A 26752-nucleotide genomic window follows, 5' to 3' on the forward strand; every position below is an offset into this window, starting at 1 on the left:
TCAAACACTCCCAGGGCAAATACAGCACGGGTTAGATACAGAATAAAGCTCCCGCTACACTGTCCCATCAAACACTCCCGAGGCAGGTACAGCACGGGGTTAGATACAGAGTATTCTCCATTACTTGGCCTCTCTTCCTTCGTCATATCAATGATCTCCACTCATCATGCAGCCCTATCCACTGCTTTACTGCCGATACCTTTCCACATTTATTTAGCGCCTTTCACAACTTGAGGACATCCCTCAGATCACGCCCCTTCATTCTCGCAGTGCATTGGCTGAATGACTATCTCGGTCTCCTCCACGCCTTTCAATGAGGCGATGAAAATCTCATTTATTTCAGTTCCTCGTGCGACAGTTTCCAATGTCTCTCCCACACTCAGCCAACATCTCATCTTCACTAGCTCTATCCTAGAGTTTCTTTATCTCTCTGCAGTCTGTTTCTCTACACCTTTGATCATGGAGTAGAATAGTATGGTGCAGGAGGAGGCCAGTCGGCCCATCGAGTCTGTGCCGCTCTTTCGAAGAGCAACCCAGTTTCGTACAATACAACAGTAACTGCACTCCAGAAAAGTACTTCATTGGCCGTAAAGCGCTTTGAGACGTCCGGTGTTATGAAAGGCGCTATGTAAATCCAAGTTAATTATTTTAGTAACCGCACTCCCCAGTCCCGTGCTATAATCACTGTGGCTCGCGCCTTTGTTTATTCCAAATACAATGGTGTTTTGATTTTTTTTTTTGCTGAGTTGGTGTACTTACCCCATTCCATTCTACTCCCATACTCACTTCCTCGCAACCATCCGGCCTGTTCGCAAAGATCACAGCGCTGGTGTCCAGGTAGTTGCAGGGGTGTGACCGCCTGCAGGGGACACTGCCGGGTGTGGTGCCAGGTGCCTACAGAGGAACGCACACGGATCAGTAACTGGGTAATGCTGGCACACAAAACATTTAATAAGATCCTCCACCTGTTAGTGCCACAATCGCAAAGTGAAATGGCACTTCCAACAAAATTCATGGTCTCGACTGCTGCCAACGAACCGGAAATGGTCGCGCACGCGCAGCTCCAGTGGATTTAAACGGAACGGCTGCTGGCAACGAGCCGGAAGTAGTTGCGCACGCGCAGTTCCAATGGATTTAAACGGAACGGCTGCTGCCAACGGACCGGAAGTCGTTGCACATGCGCAATTCGTGTTTTTTTTTTAAATGGCGAAGTTCGGGAAATTCAGAAATATATTAAACTTGAGATAAAGTTGAACCTGGATTGGTAATGGGAAAATGACGCTTGCTTTTAATTTTATTTGCATTTCTTCATCATAACATTATCTCCAGTAAGGGGAAAAAAATGCCAAAAGACCCTTTAAAATAACGAGGGTGTTAATCGAGCCAATCCAACGGGAATGTTGGAACAGCTAGCTCAACACAGACGGACTATCTTCCTCGGTTGTATGGTTCAGCTCCACACTTGATAGTTCACACCTCAGGGAAGATTATATTGGCCTTGGACGGGGTGTCGCGCAGGTTCACCAGGATGATACCGGGGGCTAGAGCTAAAATCGGAGCACAGTTTGCAGAGACTAGGCTTGCATTTCCTTGATTTTCGAAGATTATGGGGTGATCTAATGGAGATGTTTAAGATGATTGAAGGATTTTCTAGGGCGGAGCGGACAGAGAAACTATTTCCTCTGGTGGGGGCGGGAGTCCAGAACAAGGGGGCATCACCTTCAAATTAGAGCTCGGCGTTCAGGGGTGATGTCAGGAAGCACTTCTTCACACAAAACGAAAGTGGGAATCTGGAACTCTGTCCCACCCCCCCCGCTGCAAAAAAGCTGTTGAGGCTTGGGAGGGGGAGGGATCAATTAAACATGTAAAAATTGATAGTTTTTTGTTGGGCAAGGCTATTAAGGGTAAATGGAGTGGAGATACAGATCAGCCATGATCTAACTCAAAGGTGGAACAGACTCGAGGGGCTGAATGGCCTGCCCATGCACCTATAGTGGATCCAGAGGCAGAGTCACGAGGGGGAAAAGCCCAATATTGAAGGCGCGGCGCACCAGGGAAGAAATAAGTTGGACAGTGCCCGTCAATGGTCCAACACTGGAGCATGCACCCCCACTGTTTGGTGTGGGTGCGTCTGAGGGGGCGGGGGGGGCGTGAAGAGAACAAAATGAGAACAGTTCTCAGGAGGAACACCCCACTGAATAAAGTTTTGGAATAACGGTTTTTATTTATATAGCGCCTTTAACGTAGTAAAACGTCCCAAGGTGCTTCACAGGAGTGTTATGAGACAAAACAAAAAAATTTGACACTGAGCCACATAAGAAATTACGGCAGATGACCAAAAGCTTGGTCAAAGAGATAGGTTTTAAGGAGAGTCTTAAGAAAGACTTTGGATTTATATAGTGACTTTCACGACCACCGGACGTCTCAAAGCGCTTTACAGCCAATGAAGCACTTTTCGGAGTGTGGTCACTGTTGCAATGTGGGAAATGCGGTAGCCAATTTGCGCACAGCAAGCTCCCACAAACAGCAATGTGATAATGACCCAGATAATCTGTTTTTTTGTTACGTTGATTGAGGGATAAAGATTTGGGCCCAGGGCACCGGGGATCACTCCCCTGCTTTGAAATAGTGCCATGGGATCTTTTACGTCCACTTGAGAGGGAAGACAGAGCCTCGGTTTAACGTCTCATCTCTTAAAGTAGGAAAGAGAGGCGGAGAGGTTTAGGGAGGGAGTTCCAGAGCTTGGGGCCCAGGCAGCTGAAGGCACGGCCACCGATGGTGGAGCGATTATAATCAGGGATGCTCAAGAGGGCAGAATTAGAGGAGCGCAGACATCTCATGGAGGTGGTGGGGCTTAAGATGATTACAGAGATAGGGAGGGGGCGAGGGCCATGGTGGGATTTGTAAATAAGGACCAGAATTTTGAAATCGAGGCGTTGCTTAACCGGGAGCCAATGTAGGTCAGCGAGCACAGGGGGTGATGGGTGAGCGGGACTTGGTGCGAGTCAGGGCATGGGCAGCTGAGTTTTGGATCACCTCTAGTTTACGCAGAGTAGAATGTGGGAGGCCAGCCAGGAGTGCATCGGAATAGTCAAGTCTGGAGGTAACAATTCTGACACTCATCTCTTCCCCTCCCCCCCCCCTCCCCTCCCCTCCCGGGACACAGCTACCTTCGGCAAGGAATTTGGCGCCCTTTTGTTGGGGATCGGAACAATCTTGTTCCCTTCCTGTTGCAGCCGCAGAATTCTGTCGCCATCTGGCAGTCCCGCTGTATCACTGAAAAGGGCAGATTCTGTCAATGTTTAAATCCAGCTTCTATTTAAGAAAACAAAAATATTATCAGTACACGTTCTCATGCTGGAATTCAGATGATCCTAGCTCCCCAATTGGCCGAGTGTGCAGCATAGAATTATACAGCACAGAAGACGGCCATTCGGCCCATCGTGGCCCGTGCCGGCTCTTTGAAAGAGCGGTCCGATTAGTCCCACTCCCCTGCTCCGTCCCCGTAGCTGTGCATATTTAACTTTTCAAGCGTATATCTCTAATTCTCTTTAGAAAGTTACCGGTTGAATCTTCTTCCACCGCCTTTTCAGGCAGCGCGTTCCCGATCACAACAACTCGCTGCGAAAAATCATTCTCAACTCCCCTCCCTGGCTTTATTGACAATTATCTTAAATCTCCGTCCTCTGGTTACCGACACCCCAGCCAGTGGAAAGAGTTTCTCCTCATTTGCTCTATCAAAACCTCTCGTGCATGAGCCTACCCCCAAAACCCAACTACAATTGTTACGATTATTTAAAAAAAGAAAATTGTGATTTCTCCTTTCCCTGATGAGATCTGCCCGTTTCAATCTCCTTCTGTCCAGCCCTCTCTCACCATCAAATGGCTGATGGACTCCTGCACCCAGAGGCACTCCCATTTATTTAAATAGGCTCAGAACCTCAGAATAGGCTGGCATGTTTTATTGGGATTGGGTGTTTCTGGATCAGGTGGCAAAGCCCTGGTTAAAACCACACCTGGAGCTTGTAAATCACTTGTAGGCCAAATTATCAAGGTCAGAAAAGAAAAACCAGCAGAAAATGACTGGCTTTCTTTCCTTTGTTAATATATACCTTTGACTCTTTGTCATATGATGTCTGAAATGTGATGGATGCCTACGAGATACAAGACACAGATACTTAGATAGAATGGATAGGAAGGACCTATTTCACGAGCTCAACAACCAGGGGGCATAAATTTAAAGTAATTGGTAGAAGGATTAGAGGGGAGTCAAGGAGAACTTGTTTCACCCAGAGGGTGTTAATGGTCTGGAACTCACTGCCTGAAAGGGTGGTTGTTATATATGTGGACTTGTATTTACTCTGTACAGCCACCAGAGGGCTCATCCCCTGGAGTCCCAAGGGATCCCATAATCCCTTGGGAGCACAGGTATTTAAGGAGGCCTCACTGGTTGGAGAGGCACTCTGGAGACCTGCAATAAAAGACTAAGGTCACACCGTTCAGTCTGACTCTTTCTCCACACACTACAATGGTAGAGGCAGAAAATCGCATTTAGAAAGTACTTGGATGTGCATTTGAAGTGCCGTAACCTACAGGGGCGTCGATTGGGTCTGTGGTGGATCCGTTGGTCAGGATCATGGCTTACATGTCGTCGTGGACCAGGCGGAGGATTCTGCAAATCCCCTGGGAGGACAGACGCACCAACATCAGTGTTCTCGCTCAGGCCAACAAACCCAGCATCGAAGCGCTGACCACACTCGACCAGCTCCGTTGGGCGGGCCACATTGTCCGCATGCCTGACATAAGACTCCCAAAGCAAGTGCTCTACTCGGAACTCCTACACGGCAGGCGAGCCCCAGGTGGGCAGAGGAAAAGTTACAAGGATGCCCTCAAAGCCTCCCTGATAAAGTGCAACATCCCCACCGACACCTGGGAGTCCCTGGCCAAAGACCGCCCTAAGTGGAGGAAGTGCATCCGGGAGGGCGCTGAGCATCTCGAGTCTCGTCGCCGAGAGCATGCAGAACCCAAGCGCAGGCAGCGGAAGGAACGTGCGGCAAACCAGACTCCCCACCCACCCTTTCCTTCAACCATTGTCTGTCCCACCTGTGACAGAGACTGTTAATTCCCGTATTGGACTGTGCTATCACCTGAGAACTCACTTTTAGAGTGGAAGCAAGTCTTCCTCGATTTCGAGGGACTGCCTATGATTAACCTACAGAGCTGCAGACCAAGAGCTGCAATGTGGGATTCGGCTGGATAGCTCTTTTCTGGCCGGCACAGACACGATGGGCCGATTGGCCTTCTTCTGTGCCTTAAATTTCAGTGTTTCTGTGACGCACACTATATTCTGTACATAGGCAGACAATGGGTAAATACATTACAGAAAAAGTGCTCGCTAAAATTTTCCTACCTCTTTATGTTGCCTATATTCCATTCTATTAATGATATAAATAGTTACTTCTTCAAGAAATAATTACGTGGCGACAGAGACTGGAGGTAAATCGTGTCGGGAACAGGAATCCCCTTGAACAGTCCCAGTTATGGTCTGTATTGCAGAGGTTGGGGCTTATTAGCTCGATGTACTGGACCCTCTTGATTGTGGGAGGAAGTATGTATCACACAAGTGTACTGTACAACATTAAAGTTTGTTTTAAGTGCGATTTTCCAATAATCTGTTGGTATCAGTAGATTAAATAATACCAGTAGCAATATTGTATATGGAGCCCCTTTTAGTCTGAAGTCATTAAGCAAGGGTTGACAAGGACTGCGACAGATTGAAATGTTTTACAGAGGGATCACGTACAAGGTTTCTCTATTGGAAACAAGAAGTTGACGGTGCAGGGGGCTATTCAGCCCATTGTGTCTGTGCTGACCCTTTGCTGGAGCAATCCTCAACCACTCCCACCGACCAGCTCGCCCTCCCCACCGTCCTGTATCTTCCTCTGCTTCAAATACTGATCCACTTTTCCCTGAATAGATGCAATGGTCTCTGTGACAACCAAGCCCTGTGCCAAAGCATTTCACACTCCAAAAACCCTCGACAAAATTAAACCTCTCTCTTCGCTCGGTGATCATTTTAAATTGCTGAGCACTTAGTACTGACTCCTCTAAGGGGAGAGCTAATTGAGGTGGATACAATTATGAGGGGCCTAGACAGAGAGGATAGGAAGGACCTATTCCCCTTAGCAGAGAGGTCAATGACCAGGGTGCATAGATTTGTAGTAAGTGGTAGGTTTAGAGGGGATTTGAGGGGAAATTTTATCACAGGGGTCTGGAACTCACTGCCTGAAAGGGTGGTAGAGGCAGAAACCCTCGCCACATTTAAAAAGTACTTGGATGTGCACCTGAAGCGCCGTAACCTACAGGGCTACGGACCGAGAGCTGGAAAGTGGGATTAGGCTGGGTAGCTCTTTGTCGGCCGGCGCGGACACGATGGGCCGAATGGCCTCCTTCCGTGCTGTAACTTTCTGAGGTTCTATTTGTACCAACCAGCGGAAACAGACCTTCCTTGTTCACTATCACAATTTTTCATAACATAAAATAAAACCTTGCCCTTAGCCTCCTCCGAGTGGATACAGTAGCAGTGTCTCGTCCTACCCCAGGCATCATAGAATCATAGGTTAGTAGAATACAGCGCAGGAGGCGGCCATTCGGCCCATCGAGTCTGCGCCAGCTCCTTCCATTTAGTCCCACTCCCCCCTGCTCTTTCCCCATGTCACTGCAATTTTTTTTCGCCAACCAGTTCCCTTTTAAAAGGTACTAATGAATCTGTATCCACCATTCTATCAGGACATCTGTGAACCAGATGGATTTTATTCCGACAATCCGGTTTCATGGTCACCATTACTTTTTAATTCCAGATTTATTTAATTAACTGAATTTAAGTTCCCCCAGCTGCCGTGGTGGGATTTGAACTCTGGTCTCTTGTCTCTTCCCCATTACTAGTCCGGTAACATAACCACTATGCTACCGTACCCTTCGTTGCAATGTGGTTTGACACCATGCCCTTTCACCCCTTGATTGAATCCAACTCCTGACAATTAGATTTCCCATTATCTATGAAGAGGAGAGTTAAATGTCTTGCTCAGGGCTCCCCAAGAACAAACCTAGTTGATATTGAAAGTGAAAGATTAACAGTACCTGGACGCCGTGCAGTAGATTGAAGACTCCACATGCTCCCAGTAGCCGCCTGCAGGGGTCAGTCTGCCCTAAATACAACAAGTAAAGGGGAGTCCTCTTCAAAGGGTCCCGGCTGTTCATTCACCCTTGGCAACAGGAAAGGGAGAGAGAGAGAAAGCGAGAGGGAGGAAAGAAAGAGAAAGAGGGAGTGAGAGAGTAGAAAAAAAAAAGAGAGCAAGCGAATGTGTGAGAGAGAGAGAGAGAGAACAAGGGGGAAGAAACAAAGAGGGAGAGCGAGCGAGAGAATGTGTGTGAGAGAGGGAGAATGAACAAGGGGGAAGAGACAAGAGACAGAGAGAGAGAGAGAGAGAGAGCAAAAAGCCCATATGCGGAAAGTGTAAGCAGAGCTCACATCAGCAAGATGGAAACCAAACAGAGAAGGGAACAGGGATACATAAGAAATAGGAGTCTGGCCATTCGGTCCCTCGAGTCTGCTCCGCCATTCAATAAGATCATGGCTAATCTGATCTTGGCCTCAACCCCACTTCCCTGCCCGCTCCCCATAACCCTAGACTCCCTTATCGCTCAAAAATCTGTCTATCTCCACCTTAAATATATTCAATGACCCAGCCTCCACAGCTCTCTGGGGCAGAGAATTCCACAGATTCACCACCCTCAGAGAAGAAATTCCTCCTCATCTCCGTTTTAAATGGGCGACCCCTTATTCTGAGACTATGCCCCCTAGTTCTAGATTTCCCCATGAGGGGAAACATCCTTTCTGCATCTGCCCTGTCCAGCCCCCCCAGAATCTTATACATTTCAATAAGATCACCTCTCATTCTTCTAAACTCCAATGAGTATAGACCCAACCTGCTCAACCTTTCTTCATACGACAACCCCTTCATCTCAGGAATCAATCGAGTGAACCTTCTGTGAACTGCCTCCAATGCAAATATATCCCTCCTTAAATAAGGAGACCAAAACTGTATGCAGTACTCCAGGTGTGGCCTCACCAACCCTGTACAGTTGTAGCAGGACTTCCCTACTTTTATACTCTATCCCCCTCGCAATAAAGGCCAACATTCCATTTGCCCCGGAGCACAAACAGAAGAGAACTCTCTTTGCATAATCGCTCATATTTGAGGTACCTGCTAACTAAAAGGAACCCACATTCCTTCCTGACAGGATCAGAAGTGACCCAGGGAATGTGCTCCCCTCTTCAGTGGCATGGGTCATTCACACTGACAAAAGGCCGATCTTCACATACACTGTATAGGTAAATGTTTACGCTCCGGCCAGTGTTCCTCCCACAACCAAGACCACTAGGACAGTTAGATTGGTTATGTTGCGTTGGTCGATATATAGGCCTTAATCTAGCCGGAGCGGTACTTTTAACGCCTTGAAAGAGTTTGCACCTCCCGCCCAGAAATTCATCAGAATCAGTCAAAAAGCTGGCAGGGTTGATAAATCAGCCGTTGCACACCAGAGTTGCGGAGGGTGGGCGATAACGAAAGTTGGGTCGTACATTTTGCAGACCCCTTACGCATGCACGGAACTCCAAATCCGATCCTGGGAAAAGCCGAGTCTTAAAAGGTGTGGCATAGTAATGCACCTATTAAAAGTTTTCAAAATCACTTGTTTTCAACCTTTACTGTAATGTCTGTCTGCCGGCCGCTGCTAACTCTGTTGAAAGTAATTCACTACCCATAAAGCAATTTGGGGCATTTGAGAAACGAGATAAGGTGCTGTATAAACTGAAATCAAACTGTGCCAGTTTCTCAGATCGAATCATTCTCGGTTTAATATTCAATCTCATTCTTTGAGTGGGTAGAAGGGGTGATCTAATTGGGGTGTTTAATAAGATTAAAGTAATTGATGGTTTCTTGCTGTCTACCCTATCCTCTCTGGTAGCGGGAGAGGGGGGGGGGGTGTCCTGAACAAGTCTTCCCTTCCACCTCCAATCTGCAGACTTTTAAAGCCCCCATCTTGTTGTTGCCTCGCCTGCTCTCGTGCTATGGGCCTTGACCCTTTCCCTCACTGGTCTCAATAAATACAACCAAGACTATTCCTTCCCCCACCTCTATAGCCTGCAGTAGGAATCAGGGCAGGGAGCTTGAGCTGGAGTTAATGCCAACATCACTGAACCCTGCATCTATTGCAGTTGACTTTTCGAATGAGTCAGGCTGACTAGAATTTGCATGGCCAGGGACCACACATTGAGGCATGCACTAAATGACTTAAATTTCCGTTCGGTTCTGAAAAATCTAGTTGAGCACGTCCCCAAGTGGGGAGATGAAATAGTGCAGACACAGCGAAAGGAAGCAGTGACTCGGAGAGGACAGGGCAGGCAGAGAAAGACACAGCTTATGAAACACTTCTGCGGGACACACTAAAGAGAGAAAATGCAGTTAGATTATCAGGACTACGACTAGAGCGGAGCTTTGAACACTTCTATGGATTGCAGCTGCTTTCGGCAACACTGTGGGGGCAGAGTGGGTGAGGTTGAGTAACTTTACTATAACAAGCAGCTTTATTTACAATAGGGGTGCGCTGTGCAATTATCAACCCGGCCATTATTGTTCCAACATCAGCAGCAAGCGGGCTGCTTTGTTCTGGATGGTGTCGAACTCCTCGAGCGTTGTTGGAGCTGCACTCGTCCAGGCAAGTGGTGAGTATTCCATCACACTCCTGACTTGTGCCTTGTAGATGGTGGAAAGGCTTTGGAGAGTCAGGAGGTGAGACACTCGCCGCAGAATACCCAGCCTCTGACCTGCTCTTGTAGCCACGGTATTTAGGTGGCTGGTCTGCTTGAGTTTCTGGACTGGAGAGTGCTTCACATGTGCACAAAATGGTCCCATTGCCCGCACCAACATCTTTAAGAGCACAAAAATTCTCACATGCACACACAAGAGTGTAAATGGCCATGTGTCTTTGTCACACATAACCAAGTAACACTGGCACGTCTTATGGGCAGTCTGCCTGATGACAGACACAGTATGGTACAACACAACCTAGATGAGGTGGGTAAAAGGAGAAAAACAGAGTAACTTTGTTTAAAAAAGAAGCACTTTTGTACAAGCCCTTATATACCTTGGAGCTGTGAATGAAGAGTCAAACCTTATTACCAGTGACAGAATAACAAAGCTTTTCACAACAGCAATGGAGCAAGCAGCAAAAACACGGCACCAGAAACGAGCCAGATTGTGGCCAGCTATGCAGCAAAGCAGACACGTGTTTAGCAAAATGCTAAATGGATTGCACGGCGGGAATTTAAAAAAAGCCAAACCGCTCATTTACTGCTTGCACAGATGCAGCTTTCGTTTTCGATGCTTGCTGACTGTCGAGACTTGCCAGTTTGTGACCGAGTTGAGGGATAAAGTGGCAACAATTTACATCGGATTTACCGCACAAAGACAGGCCCATTTGGCCCAACGAGTCCGTGCCGGTGTTTATGCTCCACACGAGCCTCCTCCCACTACTCTTCATTTCAACCCCAACATATCCTTCTATTCCATTCTCCCTCGTGTGTTTATCCAGCTTCCCCTTAAATGCATCGATGCTATTCGCCTCAACCCCTCCCTGTGGGTGCGCGTTCCACACTCTCTGGGTAAAAAGGTTTCTCCTGGATTTATTAGTGACGAGCTTATGCTCATGGCCCCTAGTTTTTGAAAGCAGGACTGGAGGGCGGTGGCTGTTGTTGAGTCACAGCTCGCACCGACCCATCGCGTCAGCCGCAAGGGACGCCAAACAGTAAACATTTTTCGAAGCAGTTTCACGGATTAAAAGGCGCTTTCCTGCCAAGACTGCATCATGAGTGGAATCGAGCGAGTGACTCAATATCGCTCATCCGTCCAAAAAGAAAAAAAAACAATTGTTTTCCCCCCCCCCATCACAGCATCCGCTTGGCTCTTGAATAACTTTCACCATCGCTACATGGAAGCCGATTTCAAGAACAGAGTGCAAACTCTCCCTAACATCAATCCTAAATTCTCCCCTCACCAGATTGAACCTGTGCCCCTGGCCCGATGATCCTTACTTACAAGATAGTATTAGGCGGTCCCTCGAAGCGAGGATAACTTGCTTCCACACCAAAAAGGGATGAGTTCACAGGTGTTTCAGTGAAGGACCTAATATTCCAGATCCCGAAGGGTGGAAGATGCCTGTAGGGGGATTTTTTTAACATGGGGTGGCCGTTGCACACCAGCCACCACACGGGGCTTGACAGAGCGAGGTCTTGGTCCAGTGGCAAGGGTTAACCAGGACGACTGGAGACCAGCTCTGCTGCACGGACCTAGTGCGCGCACATATCGCAGTGTGGGCTGGGCCCGTGCTGCCCCCTGGGCCAAGATAGTGCTCTTGGTCGACCCACTCTCGACCGTTTGAGTAGCCCAATAATTCTGCAAGGATCCCGCACACCCCAACCCGCTCGGAACCCTTCTTTGAAAGCTAAAGGAGTGGAAATTCGATCGTCTGTCGCCCCTCTGAGCGCCGCGGCAACGGTGGCGGAAAGCACTTGCGCCCGGCCGGCCAGCTCCCAGCCGGGACATTCGGTGCCGGTATCGGCGAAGGGTGTGGAGCAGTACCGCCCCCGGGAGAGGCGAGCCGGTGTGCAACGCCCCTGGTTGCGGCTCGATTTTTGGCTGCCGCCCGACCCTGGCGGGTAAGCAGGCTGTCGCTGCTGCAGTGAGCTAAGTAACATCGACCGCAGGTCAGTGTGATCGTTGTGGTGGCGCAAGCTGTGTATTGGGAATGTTTTTGGTGTTTTCCCCCTCCCCCCCCCCCACCGGTGGTGGGTTTCTGTTATGGCGCTCCGAGGTCAGCTGTTCAGTTCGGGATTTTCCCTTGCTCAGCCGGCCTAGCGCCCGAAAAGAGGCGTGCAATGCCTGCCTTAGCGCTCCTCTCCAAACTCTGGGCCCAGCTGGTGCATTTTGAGGCGGCAGACGCAAACCATTTGCCTCTCCGCCCGGGACACCGCCCCAACAGAGGTGCGACTGAATTTCTACCCCAAAATGTTCCAGTTTCTCTGGTCCTAGTTGCTGTGATGTCGTGGCTCTCCTATGCTCAACCTCCTTGCGGCATTGTGACCAGAACGGGAATTGGCTTTCATGGCTGGCAAACAGTGATAGGGACTGAACAACTAATAAGTAGTTGAAACAATACTGGATCAAAGAAACATTGGTGTTTTCAAACAAACTCCCCTGTAATGTATGCCCCTGAGAGTATGCTCTCAGGTTTGCAGGGCTGTTAAGTTGTGAGTGGCTTAGCCAGTCACGTGATGTTCACAACACTCAATAAAACCCCGGCCAGTTGTGTTCGGGGGATTCACGATGGGGCAGGTGGTTGTGAGCCTGGTGGATGAACTGGTAATGTGTAGTGTGATTGTTAAACCTTTGCGAATAAACCAACTAGTTCTTAATAGCAACGTGTTGCTATGAATTCTTAAGCAAAGAACCCATGAAGCAAATACATTACCACTCCCCAATTCCTCATCTCAGTGCCAGGGTTTGTACCTTGGCTTTCAGCCAGATCCCTAGCTCAGTGTCTGGATCCTTTCCTTAGAATTCAGCCCACACACAGGCAGCCGAGGCAATACTACCCACCCACCGCCTGGCTCCAGGCGCGACATACTCCATACCAAGTTTGCCCTTGCGTCCCACCTTGACAGCGGAAGCTGGTGGGGTCCACCGTTCCAGGTCCATTCAGGCTACATATTCATGTCATTTTCACAAAATAAAGAGGAGAGACTTGAAGATATCGAGGGTCCAAACAGGACCGTGCGTTTCCACAATTGGTCGATTCTTTTTTTTTTTTTGCGAGTCCAATTTAAAGCCGTTTACTTGCATCAAAACCCAGTACCAGAAGCAGATCAAGAGTGCAGGAGGAGACAGATTAAAACCGACTTGAATCCCGAGGGCGACAGGTGTCTTTCTCCTGTCCCAAAGTAACGCATGGCACGCTTGCTTCTCTGCATTCCCAATTTTCCACGCGAATGTTTACGCCAGTAATTCACTTGGCTTTGCATCAAGCAGTTGAAATGGTGTTGGGCTGTTCCTCCACATGCTCCCTCCTGCAGGGCCAAAAGCTGGCGAGTTATCGGGGCGGTCCTGTGTCCCGCTTTTAGAATATCAAAAGCCAACAACGACCTTGTAGAATCGTACAGCACAGAAGGAAGGAGGCCATTCGGCCCATCGTGCCTGTGCCGGCTCTTGGAAAGAGCGATACAATTAGTAGACGTTGAGAATGGGCTGGAAGAAGGTTATCTCCGACCACCATTTGTGATGGTTCCTGCAGTGAATTAAACCGTGGATATTGTTGTGTATCTGTATGTTCCGCCACCCGGGAGCTCATCCCCTGAGGTCCCAAGGGATCCCAGCATCCCTTGGGAGCACTGTATATAAGCCGGCCCCAAAGGCCTGTTCCTCACTCTGGAGTGTCTTATTAAAGACTGAGGTCACTGTTACTTTAACCTCCCTGTGTGCAGTCTCATCTGTGTTAGGAACACAACAACTGGTGACGAGAATACGAATCCAACGCAAAGATGCAGCAAACTGTGGGCATCCTGGAGAAGTTCTCGGAGGGCGAGGACTGGGAAGCCTATGTCGAACGGCTAGACCAGTACTTTGTAGCCAACGAGCTGGACAGAAGGAAGCGCTGCAAAAAGGAGAGCGGTCCTCCTCACAGTCTGCGGGGCACCGACCTACAGCCTCTTGAAGAATCTTCTGGCTCCGGTGAAACCCACAGATAAGTCATATGAGGAGCTGTGTACACTGGTTCGGGAGCATCTTAACCCAAGGGAGAGCGTGCTGATGGCGAGGTATCGGTTCTACAAGTGCCAGCGATCTGAAGGTCAGGAAGTGGCGAGCTACATCGCCGAGCTAAGGCGACTTGCAGGACAATGTGAGTTTGATGGCTACTTGGAGCAAATGCTCAGAGACTTTTTTGTACTGCGCATTGGCCACGAGATCATTCTACGAAAACTTTTGACTGTAGAGACACCGACCCTCAGTAAGGCCATGGTGATAGCACAGGCGTTTATGTCCACCAGTGATAACACCAAACAAATCTCTCAGCACACAAGTGCTAGCAATGTTCATAAATTAACTGGAAATGTGTTTGCGAGCAGAAATGTACAGGGCAGAACCCACGAGTCTGCAACTGCCAGCAGACCTCAGGTGACCCAGATGACTCATCGAGTCCCCAACAAAGAATGAATGCAAGGTGATTCACACCTTGTTGGCGTTGTGGAGGCTTCCATTCAGCCTATTCATGCTGCTTCAAAAGGGTATGTTTGCAAGAGCTGTGGAACAATGGGGCACCTCCAACGAGCTTGCAAACGAGCTGCAAGCTCTACAAAACCTGCTAACCACCACGTGGCAGAGGAAGATTGGTCCATGGTGGATCAAAGCAATTTCGAGCCTCACAGAGAGGAGGCAGATGCTGAAGTACACGGGGTGCACACATTTTCGACGAAATGTCCACCTATAATGCTAAACGTAAAATTGAATGGCTTACCCGTAGCCATGGAACTGGACACTGGCGCTAGCCAATCCATCATGAGTAAAAAGATGTTTGAGAGACTGTGGTGCAACAAGGCATTCAGACCAGCCCTGAGCCCCATCCACACGAAACTGAGAATGTACACCAAAGAGCTCATCACTGTCCTGGGCAGCACCATGGTCAAGGTCACCTACGAGGGCACGGTGCACGAACTGCCGCTCTGGATTGTCCCGGGCGATGCTTGGAAGGAGCTGGCTGGGCAAAATCCGCTGGAACTGGGATGACATCCGAGCGCTATCACATGTCGATGAGGCCTCAAGTACCCAGGTTCTTAACAAATTTCCTTCCCTTTTTGAGCCAGGCATTGGAAACTTCAATTGGAATTCAGCGATTGGGCCAGCCCGATTGTTCCAGTACTCAAAAGTGATGGCACGGTCAGGATTTGAGGCGATTATAAAGTAACTATTAATCGTTTCTCGCTACCAATTGTGAACCTGTGGAATTCTCTACCGCAGAGAGTTGTTGAGGCCAGTTCATTAGATATATTCAAGAGGGAGTTAGATATGGCCCTGACGGCTAAAGAGATCAAGGGGTATGGAGAGAAAGCAGGAATGGGGTACTGAATTTGCATGATCAGCCATGATCATATTGAATGGTGGTGCAGGCTCGAAGGGCAGAATGGCCGACTCCTGCACCTACTTTCTATGTTTCTATGTTGGGCCGTAACCAAAGGTAGCACAGATAGACACAGAAGGGTGAGAGTCCGAAAATCAAAGCGAATAGATAAGCAATGTGAACAGGCAAAAAGCAACACCAGGAATACTGGCAACCAAACAACAGGGCACTCTGTAAATACATAAGGACATAAGAAATAGGAGCAGGATTAGGTCATACGGCCCCTCGAGCCTGCTCCGCCATTCAATAAGATCATGGCTGATCCGATCATGGACTCAGCTCCACTTCCCCGTCCGTTCCCCATAACCCCTTATTCCCTAATCATTTAAGAAACTCTATTTCTGTCTTTATTCAATGTCCCAGCTTCCACAGCTCTCTGAGGCAGCGAATTCCACAGATTTACAACCCTCAAGAGAAGAAATTCCTCCTCATCTCAGTTTTAAACACGGCGCTTAAGGTCGGTTAACCTTTAAGGTGAGAAACACAAAACGCTCAACAAAAGGGTCTACATCTGAAACTCGATCCTGTCTTTGCCAATGCCAGAATTTTTCTGTTTTTATTTCATCTTTGCAGCTTTACTTCCTAGTGCAGTTATTTTCTTTGATAGCTATCGGCCGGTCTCCCGTGGCGTTGCTCACAGTGACCGTGATGGGGAACAGAAATAGCTTGGAGGACGAATACCGCGGTGAGTGCGCGGCCTTTACCTTATGAGAGTCGTCTCCGTCCTCGGAGTTCACCCACACCCGTCGGTTGTCACCTGTGTGGGAAGCAACAGAGAGAACCAACTTTATCCCCAGTTTGGTTTTGAGAACATAAAGCAAGACTAGCATTTTGATAGAGCCAGGACGCCCTTTACAGCCAATGAAGTACTTTTTTTTTGGAGGTGTGGTCACTGTTTTAACGTAGGAGGCGTAGCAGCCAATTTGCGCACAGCAAGCTCCCACAAACAGCAATGTGATAATGACCCAGATCATCTGTTTTAGTGATGTTGGTTGAGCGATAAATATTGGCCCCAGGACACCGGGGAGAACTCCCCTGCTCTTCTTCGAAATAGTGCCATGGTAACTTTTATCTCCACCTGAAAGAGCAGACAGGGCCTCGGTTTAACATCTCATCCAAAAGACAGCACCTGCATGATAACATAGAAAAGGTGCAGGAGTAGGCCATTCGGCCCTTCGAGCCTGCACCACCATTCAATATGATCATGGCTGATCATGCAACTTCAGTACCCCATTCCTGCTTTCTCTCCATAACCCCTGATCCCTTTAGCCGTGAGGACCATATCGAACGCCCTTTTGAATATATCTAACAAACTGGCCTCAACAACTTTCTGTGGTAGAGAATTCCACAGGTTCACAATTCTCTGAGTGAAGAAGTTTCTCCTCATCTCGGTCCTAAATGGCTTACCCCTTATCCTTAGACTGTGACCCCTGGTTCTGGACTTCCCCAACATCGGGAACATTCTTCCTGCATCTAACCTGTCCAATCCCATCAGAATTTTATATGTTTCTATGAGACCCCCTCTCATTCTTCTAAATTCCAGTGAATATAAGCCTAGTTGATCCAGTCTTTCTTCATATGTCAGTCCTGCCATCCCGGGAATAAGTCTGGTGAACCTTCACTGCACTTCCTCAATAGCAAGAATGTCCTTCCTCAGATTAGGTGACCAAAACTGTACACAATACTCCAGGTGTGGCCTCAGCAAGGCCCTGAACAACTGCAGTAAGACCTCCCTGCTTCTATACTCAAATCCTCTAGCTATGAAGGCCAACATGCCATTTGCCTTCACCGCCTGCTGTACCTGCATGCCAACTTTCAATGACTGATGTACCATGACACCCAGGTCTCGTTGCACCTCCCCTTTTCCTAATCTGTCACCATTCACATAATATTCTGCCTTTATGTTTTTGCCACCAAAGTGGATAACCTCACATTTATCCACATTATACAGCATCTGCCATGCATTTTGCCCACTCACCTAACCTGTCCAAGTCACCCTGCAGCCTCTTAGCATCCTCCTCACAGCTCACACCGCCACCCAGCTTAGTGTCATCTGCAAACTTGGAGATATTACATTCAATTCCTTCGTCTAAATCATTAATGTATATTGTAAATAGCTGGGGTCCCAGCACTGAGCCCTGCGGTACCCCACAATAACATAAGAAGTAGGTGCAGGAGTAGGCCATACGGCTCTTGAGTCTGCTCTGCCGTATTCAGTAAGATTATGGCTGATCTGATCTTGGCCTCAACTCCACTTTCCTGCCGGTTCCCCATAACCTTTGACTCCCCTGGTAGTTCAAGAATCTGTCTATCTCAGCCCTGAATATATTCAATGACCCCACCTCCACAGTGTATCATTGCACTGGGAGTGTCAGCCTAGATTTGTGCGCCCAAGTCTCTGGAGTAGGACCTGAACCCACAACCTTCAGCACTCGGAGGCAAGGGTGCTGCCCACTGAGCCACATAACATGAGAACACAAGATGTCGGAAGCAGGAGCTCAATTAACTGGGGTTTTATCGAGTCTTGTGGACATCATGTGACTAAGTGGTTAAGCCACTCACAGCGCCACAAGCCTATGAGCTTGCTCACAGGTGCATACATGACAGTCTTAAACAGAGGTGGAGAGGCAGAGGGGTTGAGCGAGGTACTTCCAGGCACAGCCAATGATGGGGCAAAGGGAGGTGGAGCGGAGCACAAGTGGCCAGAGATGGACAGACAGTTTGAGGGTAGGTTTGTATAAACTGGTAACGATTAAAGATAGGGCGTGGCAAGGCCAGGAAAAAATTAAACAGAAAGCTGAGAATTTAATAAAAGACTTGCATTTATATAGCGCCTTTCATGACCACCGGACGTCTCAAAGCACTTTACAGCCAAAGAAGTACTTTTGGCGTGTAGTCACTGTTGGAATGTGCGGAAAGCAGCAGCCAATTTGCACACAGCAAGCTCCCACACACAGCAATGTGATAATCTGTTTTTTTGTGATGTTGATTGAGGGATAAATATTGGCCCCAGGACACTGGGGATAACCTCCCTGCTCTTCTTCGAAATAGTGCCCTGGGATCTTTTACATCCACCCGAGAGAGCAGACGGGGCCTCGGTTTAACGTCTCATCTGAAAGATGGCACCTCCGACAGTGCAGCGCTCCCTCAGCACTGCACTGGGAGCGTCAACTTGGATTATGAGCTTAAATCCCTGGAATGGGACTTGAACCCAAAATGTTGGTGTTCAGAGGGACCTTGTACACCAATCACTGAAAGTTAACACGCAGGTACAGCAAGTGATTAAGAAAGCAAATGGTCTGTTGGCCTTTATTACAAGAGGATTTGAGTATAAGAGTAAAGATGCCTTACTGCGATTATATAGGGCCCTGGTGAGACCGCACCTGTTTGTGCACAGTTTTGGTCTCCTTACCTAAGGAAGGATATACTTGCCAGAGAGGGAGTGCAGCGAAGGTTCACCAGACTGATTCCTGGGATGGGAAGATTGTCCTATGTGGAGAGATTGAGTAGACTAGGCCGATATTCTCTAGAGTTTAGAAGAATGAGAGGTGATCTCATTGAAACATACAACATTCTTACAGGGCTTGACAGGGTAGATGCAGGGAGGGTGTTTCCCCCCCCCGGGCTGGGGAGTCTAGAACCAGGGGTCACACAGTCGCAGGATAAGGGGTCGGCCATTTAGGACTGAGATGAGGAGAAACTTCTTCACTCAGAAGGTGGTGAATCTTTGGAATTCTCTGCCCCAGAGGGCTGTGGAGGCTCAGTCGTTGAGTATATTCAAGACAGAGATCGATAAATTTGGGTGAATTAAGGAATATGGGGATAATGCGGGAAAGTGGAGTTGAGGTAGAAGATCAGCCATGATCTCATTGAATGGCGGAGCAGGCTCGAGGGGCCGAATGGCCTACTCCTGCTCCTATGTGTTCTTACGAGTTATGGAAGCAGCTGGCTAGATGGCCTTTGCTTGTTCCACGTTTTCTTAGATTTAGCTGTAAAATGGTAACGGTCTCTATCTACTGTAAACCCATATAGTGTGCCTTTTTAATGGTAATTACTCATTAGCCTCCTTGACAAATGACCACTGTGTTCTACCAAAGGATGAGCCCACTTGCAATGTCCAACTTACCATCGACTGACCCGAACTCCCTCTCGTGGGCCCGTGTCAGGATCTCTTTGTACAGAGCCTCAGCCTGTCTGTACTTGCCTTGCTTCAGGTAACAGGACGCCTGCAAACAGAGAAGGCGGGAATTACAGAGCTGCACACTCAGCGTTCTCATCGACACAAACTGCAGTCCAGACCCAAGCTTCGAGTGTCAGCCGTGGCTCAGTGGGCAGCACACTCTCTCGCCTCCGAGTCCGAAGGTTGCGGGTTCAAGTCCCACGCCAGGAACCTGAGCACATAAATCCAGGCAGTGCTGAGGGAGTGCCGCACTGTCGGAGGTGACGTCTTTCGGATGAGACGTTAAACCGAGGCCCCCTCTGCTCTCTCAGGTGGACGCAAAAAATCCCGTGGCCACTATTTCGAGGAGTTATCCCTGGTGTCCTAACATAGAAAATAGGTGCAGGAGTAGGCCATTCGGCCCTTCGAGCCTGCACCACCATTCAATAAGATCATGGCTGATCATTCACCTCAGTACCCCTTTCCTGCTTTCTCTCCATACCCCTTGATCCCTTGAGCAGTAAGGGCCATATCGAACTCCCTCTTGAATATATCTAATGAACTGGTGTCCTGGGGCAAATATTTATCGCTCGATCAACATAACAAAAACAGATTATCTGGTCATTATCACATTGCTGTGCGCAAATTGGCTGCCGCGTTTCCCACATTACAATAGTGGCTACAGTCCAAAAGTACTTCATTGGCTGTAAAGCTGTTTGGGACATCCGGTCGTGAAAGGCGCTATATAAATGCAAGACTTTCTTTCTTTTTGCATGATAGAATCGCACTCCACCTGCACCGTGAGCGATGCCTTAGAGTAAAGAAATCCCTGCTATCCCCTTCTCCTGCCGCTTTTAGTGACAATTTTAGTCAATTTGGGTAAAAATCCTGGAACTCCTTCCCTAACAGCACTGTGGGAGCACCTTCACCACACGGGACTGCAGCGGTTCAAGAAGGCGGCTCACCACCACCTTCTCAAGGGGCAATTAGGGATGGGCAATAAATGCTGGCCTTGCCAGCGACACCCACATCCAGAGAATGAATTTTTTTTTTGAAGTATAGCTCTGTGAAATTTACCCATTTCTGCTTAAAAACTATGAACAGAACCACCCCTCGCCAGCTTAGTTGGCAACTCCAGCACTGAGCCAATGGAGGTCTCAGGAATGTTCCCCAATCTGTGCAGAGATCACTGATCTGCCACTATCTCAGTACCTTGGGTGAGAAAAAAGACTTGAATTTATATAGCACCTTTCACAACCACCGAACGTCTCAAAGCGCTTTACAGCCAATGAAGTACTTTTCATTATAGTCGCTGTTGTAATGTGGGAATCGCGGCAGCCAATTTGCGCACAGCAAGCTCCCACAAACAGCAATGTGATAATGACCCAGATAATCTGTTTTAGTGATGTTGATTGAGGGATAAATATTGGCCCCAGGACACCGGGGAGAACTCCCCTGCTCTTCTTCGAAATAGTGCCGTGGGATCTTTTACCTTTCAGCAGAGAGGGCAGACGGGGTTTAAACATCTCATCCGAAAGACGGCACTTCTGACAGTGCGGCACTCCCTCAGCGCTGCACTGGGAGTGCCGGCCTAGATATTTTTGTGCTCAAGTCCCTGGCTCAAGTTCTGACTCAGAGAGGGGGAAATTTCAGCCATCGATTGGTGGCCTGGTGAAACGTGCGCACGTTAGGGGATCAGGCTGGGCTGTGATGCCCCCCGCGGTCAAAGAGCCTGCTCTCACTCAACTGGAGAGGCTCATACATGAAGACCCGCCATGCTTAACTGCAAAATCCTTCTGCCCTCTGGAGCACTGCGGCAAGCCGATTCTCTCACCAAGTTATTCTTCGTCTTGGCCACGTTGGGATCCTCGGATCCCAGCTTGGTCTGGTAGATCTCCAGGGCCCGTTCGTAGTAGTACTCCACCTCCTCGTACTTCCCCTGGTTCTGGCACAGCAGCGCCAGGTTATTCAGCTGCTTTGCCACATCGGGATGATCCTTGCCCAGCACCTGGGGGGGGGGATTCAGAACACTAATATTACTAAATGCCCATTCAAAAAAGACCGGCACTTTTGTACAGGGCCTTATCCAGCCCTCAGAAAGCGCCCCGCGGACAGCAAATTACTTTGAAGTGTAGTGACTTTTAGAATCATAGCAATGTATGGCACAGGAGGAGGCCATTCGGCCCATCGTGTCCGCGCCGGCCGAAAAATAGCGATCCAGCCTAATCCCATTCTCATTGCTCTCGGTGCGTAGCGCTGTAGGTCACGGCACTTCAAGTGCACATCCAAGTACTTTGTTACACAGGCAGCGATCTGCATCTGGCAAGATTTCAAATCAGATGCACGACCTGCTATTCTGCTTTCTGGAGCTGTTGGTGGAGGGAGGAATGTTGGTCAGGTCACCGGGAGAACTCTCTGCTCCTCGAATCACACCACACAGGAGGCTACTCGGCTCATCGTGTCTCTGCTGGCTCTTAAGAGTTAGCCAAGTAGTACTACTCTCAGTGACAGCTGTGGCTCAGTGGGCAGCACTCTCGCCTCTAAGTCGGAAGGCTGTGGGGTTCAAGTTCCACTGCAGAGACTTGAGCACAAAAATCCAGGCTGACACTCCCAGTGCAGTGCTGAGAGAGCGCCGCACTGTCGGAGGTGCCGTCTTTCAGATGAGACGTTAAACCGAGGCCCCGTCTGCTCTCTCAGGTGGACGTAAAAGATCCCACGGCACTATTTCAAAGCAGAGCAGGGGGAGTTCTCCCCGGTGTCCTGGGGCTAATATTTATCCCTCAATCAACATAACAAAAACAGATTATCTGGTCATTATCACATTGCTGTGTGTGGGAGCTTGCTGTGCGCACATTGGCTGCCACATTACAACAGTGACTACACTCCAAAGGTACTTCATTGGCTGTAAAGCCTACAATGACCAGTGGTCATGAAGGACACTATATAAATATAATTCTGTCTTCCTTTTCACTCCCCCTGCTCGCTCTTTAATAGCCCAGCAAGTTTCAAGAATATATCCAATTGCTTTTCAAAATTACGACTGAAGCTGATTTCTTTACCCTTTCAGACGGTGAATTCCAGATCACTGCAACTCGCTGTGTAAAAATATTTCTCGCTTCCCTCTGGTTCTTGTTCCAATTATCTTAAATCTGCGTCCTGTGGTTATCTACCCTGCTGCCAGTGGGAACAGTTTCTCTATATTTGTGCTCTTCTTCGGATAGTGCCACAGGGTCTTTAACATCCACCTGGACAGGCAGGCGAATGTCCGACAGTGCAGCACTCCCTCATCAGGACTGGATTTGCGTTTCTGCTCATTTCGGGGCAGTAATAGCAGCGGGGCTGTAAAGTTGGTGCTCGGGAATATATTCAAAAGGGAGTCAGATGTGACCCTTACGGCTAAAGGGATCAAGGGGCATGGAGAGAAGGCAGGAATGGGGTACTGAAGTTGCATGATCAGCCATGATCATATTGAATGGCGGTGCAGGCTCGAAGGGCTGAATGGCCTACTCCTGCACCTACTTTCTATGTTTCTATGAACAGTTTGTGCCTCAGCAAAATTCATCAGCTGGGCACGGAGTGTGGGGCAGAGCGCTATGGGAGGCGTTGCACACCTCTTTTAGAGTGCTAGGCCGGCTGAGCAACTGACAATCCGTTGCTAAAGAGCCAGCCTCGGTGCGCCCTTCGGTAGGATTCTGTGGCAAAAAAAAAACGCACCTAAAAACACGACAAACATTCCCAATACCTTAAACAGCCCACAATGAGCTCCAGCGCAAAAATAAAACTAAACAAAACAATCAGACTCGCCTCATTCTCCAATTCCCTCACTCACAGCCGCCAGGACAGCTCTGCCTGCTTGGTTTTCCGGGCGGTCCCACCACAACGTGCTATGGAGCGAGCGCACAACAAATCTCACCACGTGGTCAAAACCGGCGGCGTTCCAACCCAGCTCGACACGCCCGAGCGGTGCTGCTTCCCGCCCCCGCAAAACCACCAACTAATTTCCCGGCAGGGAGCTGGGAGCTGGCCGCCCGCCCGCCCGGAAACATAGAAAATAGGAGCAGTAGTAGGCCATTCGGCCCCTCGAGTCTGCACTGCCATTCAATATGATCATGGCTGATCCTCTATCTCAACACCATATTCCCGCTTTTTCCCCATACCCCCCCTTGATGTCTTTTGTTTCTAGAAATCCATCTATCTCCCTCTTAAATATATTCAGTGACTTGGCCTCCACAGCCTTCTGTGGTAGAGAATTCCACAGGTTCACCATCCTCTCAGTGAAAGCATTTCTCCTCATCTCGGTCCTAAATTTTCTACCCCGTATCCTGAGACTGTGACCCCTTGTTCTAGACTTCCCAGCCCGGGGGAAACATCCTCCCCGCATCCAGTCTATCCAACCCCGTCAGAATTGTATACGTTTCAATGAGATCCCCTCTCATTCTTCTAAATTCTGGTGAATACAGGCCTAGTCGATCCAATCTCTCCCCATACGACAGTCCCGACATCCCAGGAATCAGTCTGGTGAACCTTCGCTGCACTCCCTCCCTCTATGGCAAGTACATCCTTTCTTAGGTAAGGAGACCAAAACTGCACACAATACTCCAGGTGCGGTCTCACTAAGGTCCTGTATAACTGTAGTAAGACATCCTTGCTCCTGTACTCAAATCCTCTTGCAATGAAGGCCAACAAACCATTTACCTTCCTAACTGCTTGCTGCACCTGTGTGTTTGCTTTCAGTGACTGGTGTACAAGGACACCCAGGTCCCTCTGTACATCGACACATCCCAAGCCATCACCATTTAAATAATACTTTGTCCTTATGTTTTTCCTACCAAAGTGTATAACTTCACATTTATCCTCGTTATACTGCATCTGCCATGTGTTTGCCCACTCACTCAACTGATCTAAATCGTCTTGCATCCTCCTCACAACTCACAATCCCACCTAGTTTTGTGTCTTCAGCAAACTTGGAAATATTACATTTGGTTCCCTCATCCAAATCATTTATATATATATATTGTGAATAGCTGGGGCCCAAACACTGATCCCTGTGGTACCCCACTAGTCACTGCCCGCCATCCCGAAAAAGACCAGTTTATTCCTCCTCTCTGTTTCCTGTCAGTTAACCAATTTTCAATCCATGCCAATACATTACCCCCAATCCTATGTGCTTTAATTTTGCACACTAACCTCTTATGTGAGACTTTATCAAACGCCTTCTGAAAATCCAAATACACTACATCCACTGGTTCTCCCTTATCTATTCTATCAGTTACATCCTCAAAAAACTCCAGTAGGTTTGTCAAACATGATTTTCCTTTCATAAATCCAAGTTGGCTTTGTTTAATCCCGTTGATATTATCTAAGTGTGCCGTAATCATATCCTTTATAATAGACCATCCCCGCCGCCATTACCGACCAGCCAGGACGTGAACAGAGGTGGCAGCATAGGGGAAATCCATGTGCTTAAACAAGGCTTGAACTTTCTGACTCAGACACAAGAGTGCTATTGACTGAGCCATGCTGATATTTAATAGCTTCGGGAGGGGCGGAAAACATTTGTATAAAAAAAGCATCACAAGAGGTTTTTGAGTTTAGGTGGTACCAATATGGGTAAATAAGTGCAGTGATAACATAAGAAATTGGAGTAGGCCATTCGAGCCTGCTCCGCCATTCAATAAGATCATGACTGATCTTCTACCTTAACTCCACCTTCCTGCACTATCCCCATATGCCTCGATTTGCTCAGTATCCAAAAATCTAGTGCTCTCTGTGCTGAATATACTCAACGACTGAGCATCCAGATAGTCACTTTCAAAAAACAATTGGATATATACTTGAAATTTGCAGGGATATGGAGGAAGAGCAGAGGGGTGGTACTAATTGGATAGCTCTTTCAAACAGGCACGATGGGCCGAATGGCCTCCTTCCGTGCTCAACGACTGAGCCTCTACAGCCCTCTGGGGCAAAGAATTTCAAAGATTCACCACCCTCCGAGTGAAGAAGTTTCTCCTCACCTCAGTCCTAAATGGCCGACCCCTTATCCTGAGACTGTGACCCCTGGTTCTAGACTCTCCAGCCAGGGGAAATATCCTTCCTGCATAGAAACATAGAAAATAGGTGCAGGAGTAGGCCATTGGGCCCTTCGAGCCTGCACCACCATTCAATAAGATCATGGCTGATCATTCATCTCAGTACCCCTTTCCTGCTTTTTCTCCTACCCATTGATCCCTTTAGCTATAAGGGCCATATCTAACTCCCTCTTGAATATATCCAATGAACTGGCATCAACAACTCTCTGCGGTAGAGAATTCCACAGGTTCATAATTCTCTGAGTGAAGAAATTTCTCCTCATCTCGGTCCTAAATGGCTTACCCCTTATCCTTAGACTGTGACCCCCTACCCTGTCAAGCCCCTGTAAGAATGTTGTATGTTTCAATGAGATCACCTCTCATTCTTCTAAACTCTAGAGAATATAGGCCTAGCCTACTCAACCTCTCCTCATTACCCTTATCCCAGTTATGGTTCTGGCTCTAAATTGCAATACACCAGGCATCTCTGGAGCTCTGTCAATAATTATCTACCCCCCAAAGCATTGAAAAAATAATTAACATTTTCATCTTTTAAACCCAATTTACAGGCAGCTCATTTGAAACGTAAATTGGTGAAGACTGAAAGCCATGTGGGATTAGTTAGAAGTCCCTGCGGGAAAAAAAATTTACTAAGCGACCATACGGAAAATAAAAGTTTGACTCGAGGCAGGTTTATCAAATCAGCGGTCGTTAAAAACTCGAGATCGCTCATGGGCAGGAAGAATTTTTAAAAATCAATTAAGAGATCTCCTGTGGCGTTATTCATTATAAGTCAGAGGTTACACCGTTTTATAAGGAGCAAAGTATTATACCATGTTAAGCACAAGGTACTTTGTGTAATCTGGCATAAAGTAATTAGTAGGAGGAGGGGAACTTTTTCACCCAGAGGGTGGTGGGGGTCTGGAACTCACTGCCTGAAAGGGTGGTAGAGGCAGAAACCCTCATCGCATTTAAAAAGCACAGTACTTGGATGTGCACTTGAAGTGACGTAACCTACAGGGCTACGGACCAAGAGCTGGAAAGTGGGATTAGGCTGGGTAGCTCTTTGTCGGCCGGCACAGATGGCCTCCTTCTGTGTCGTAAATTCCTATGATTCTATCAGCCCAGGTTACACTCAACAGCAGAACAACACACTGTGCTTTACATGATATAACATAGCAGTCGACCTTTAGGTCAATTATATGCTTTCAAAGCATTCGCAGTCATTATTTGT

At 48.2% G+C, this 26752-nt stretch overlaps 1 protein-coding gene across 4 annotated transcripts in view; it reads right to left on the reverse strand.

The window, feature by feature from the left end:
* Window positions 1–26752, reverse strand: part of LOC139239150 (kinesin light chain 1-like) — a 151594-nt gene that overhangs the window by 35131 nt on the left and 89711 nt on the right. For all 4 annotated transcript variants that reach the window (XM_070867730.1, XM_070867728.1, XM_070867726.1 and 1 more), the window contains exons 8-13: window positions 21285–21458; window positions 19418–19517; window positions 15996–16048; window positions 7141–7208; window positions 3171–3276; window positions 760–894 (exon numbers count right to left, since the gene is read on the reverse strand). In XM_070867730.1, the coding sequence (XP_070723831.1) occupies window positions 760–894; window positions 3171–3276; window positions 7141–7208; window positions 15996–16048; window positions 19418–19517; window positions 21285–21458 (636 nt within the window). The remainder of the gene's footprint in view (window positions 1–759; window positions 895–3170; window positions 3277–7140; window positions 7209–15995; window positions 16049–19417; window positions 19518–21284; window positions 21459–26752) is intronic.

This window comes from Pristiophorus japonicus, chromosome 26 (assembly GCF_044704955.1).
Source record: "Pristiophorus japonicus isolate sPriJap1 chromosome 26, sPriJap1.hap1, whole genome shotgun sequence".
NCBI classification, from domain to species: Eukaryota; Metazoa; Chordata; class Chondrichthyes; family Pristiophoridae; genus Pristiophorus; species Pristiophorus japonicus.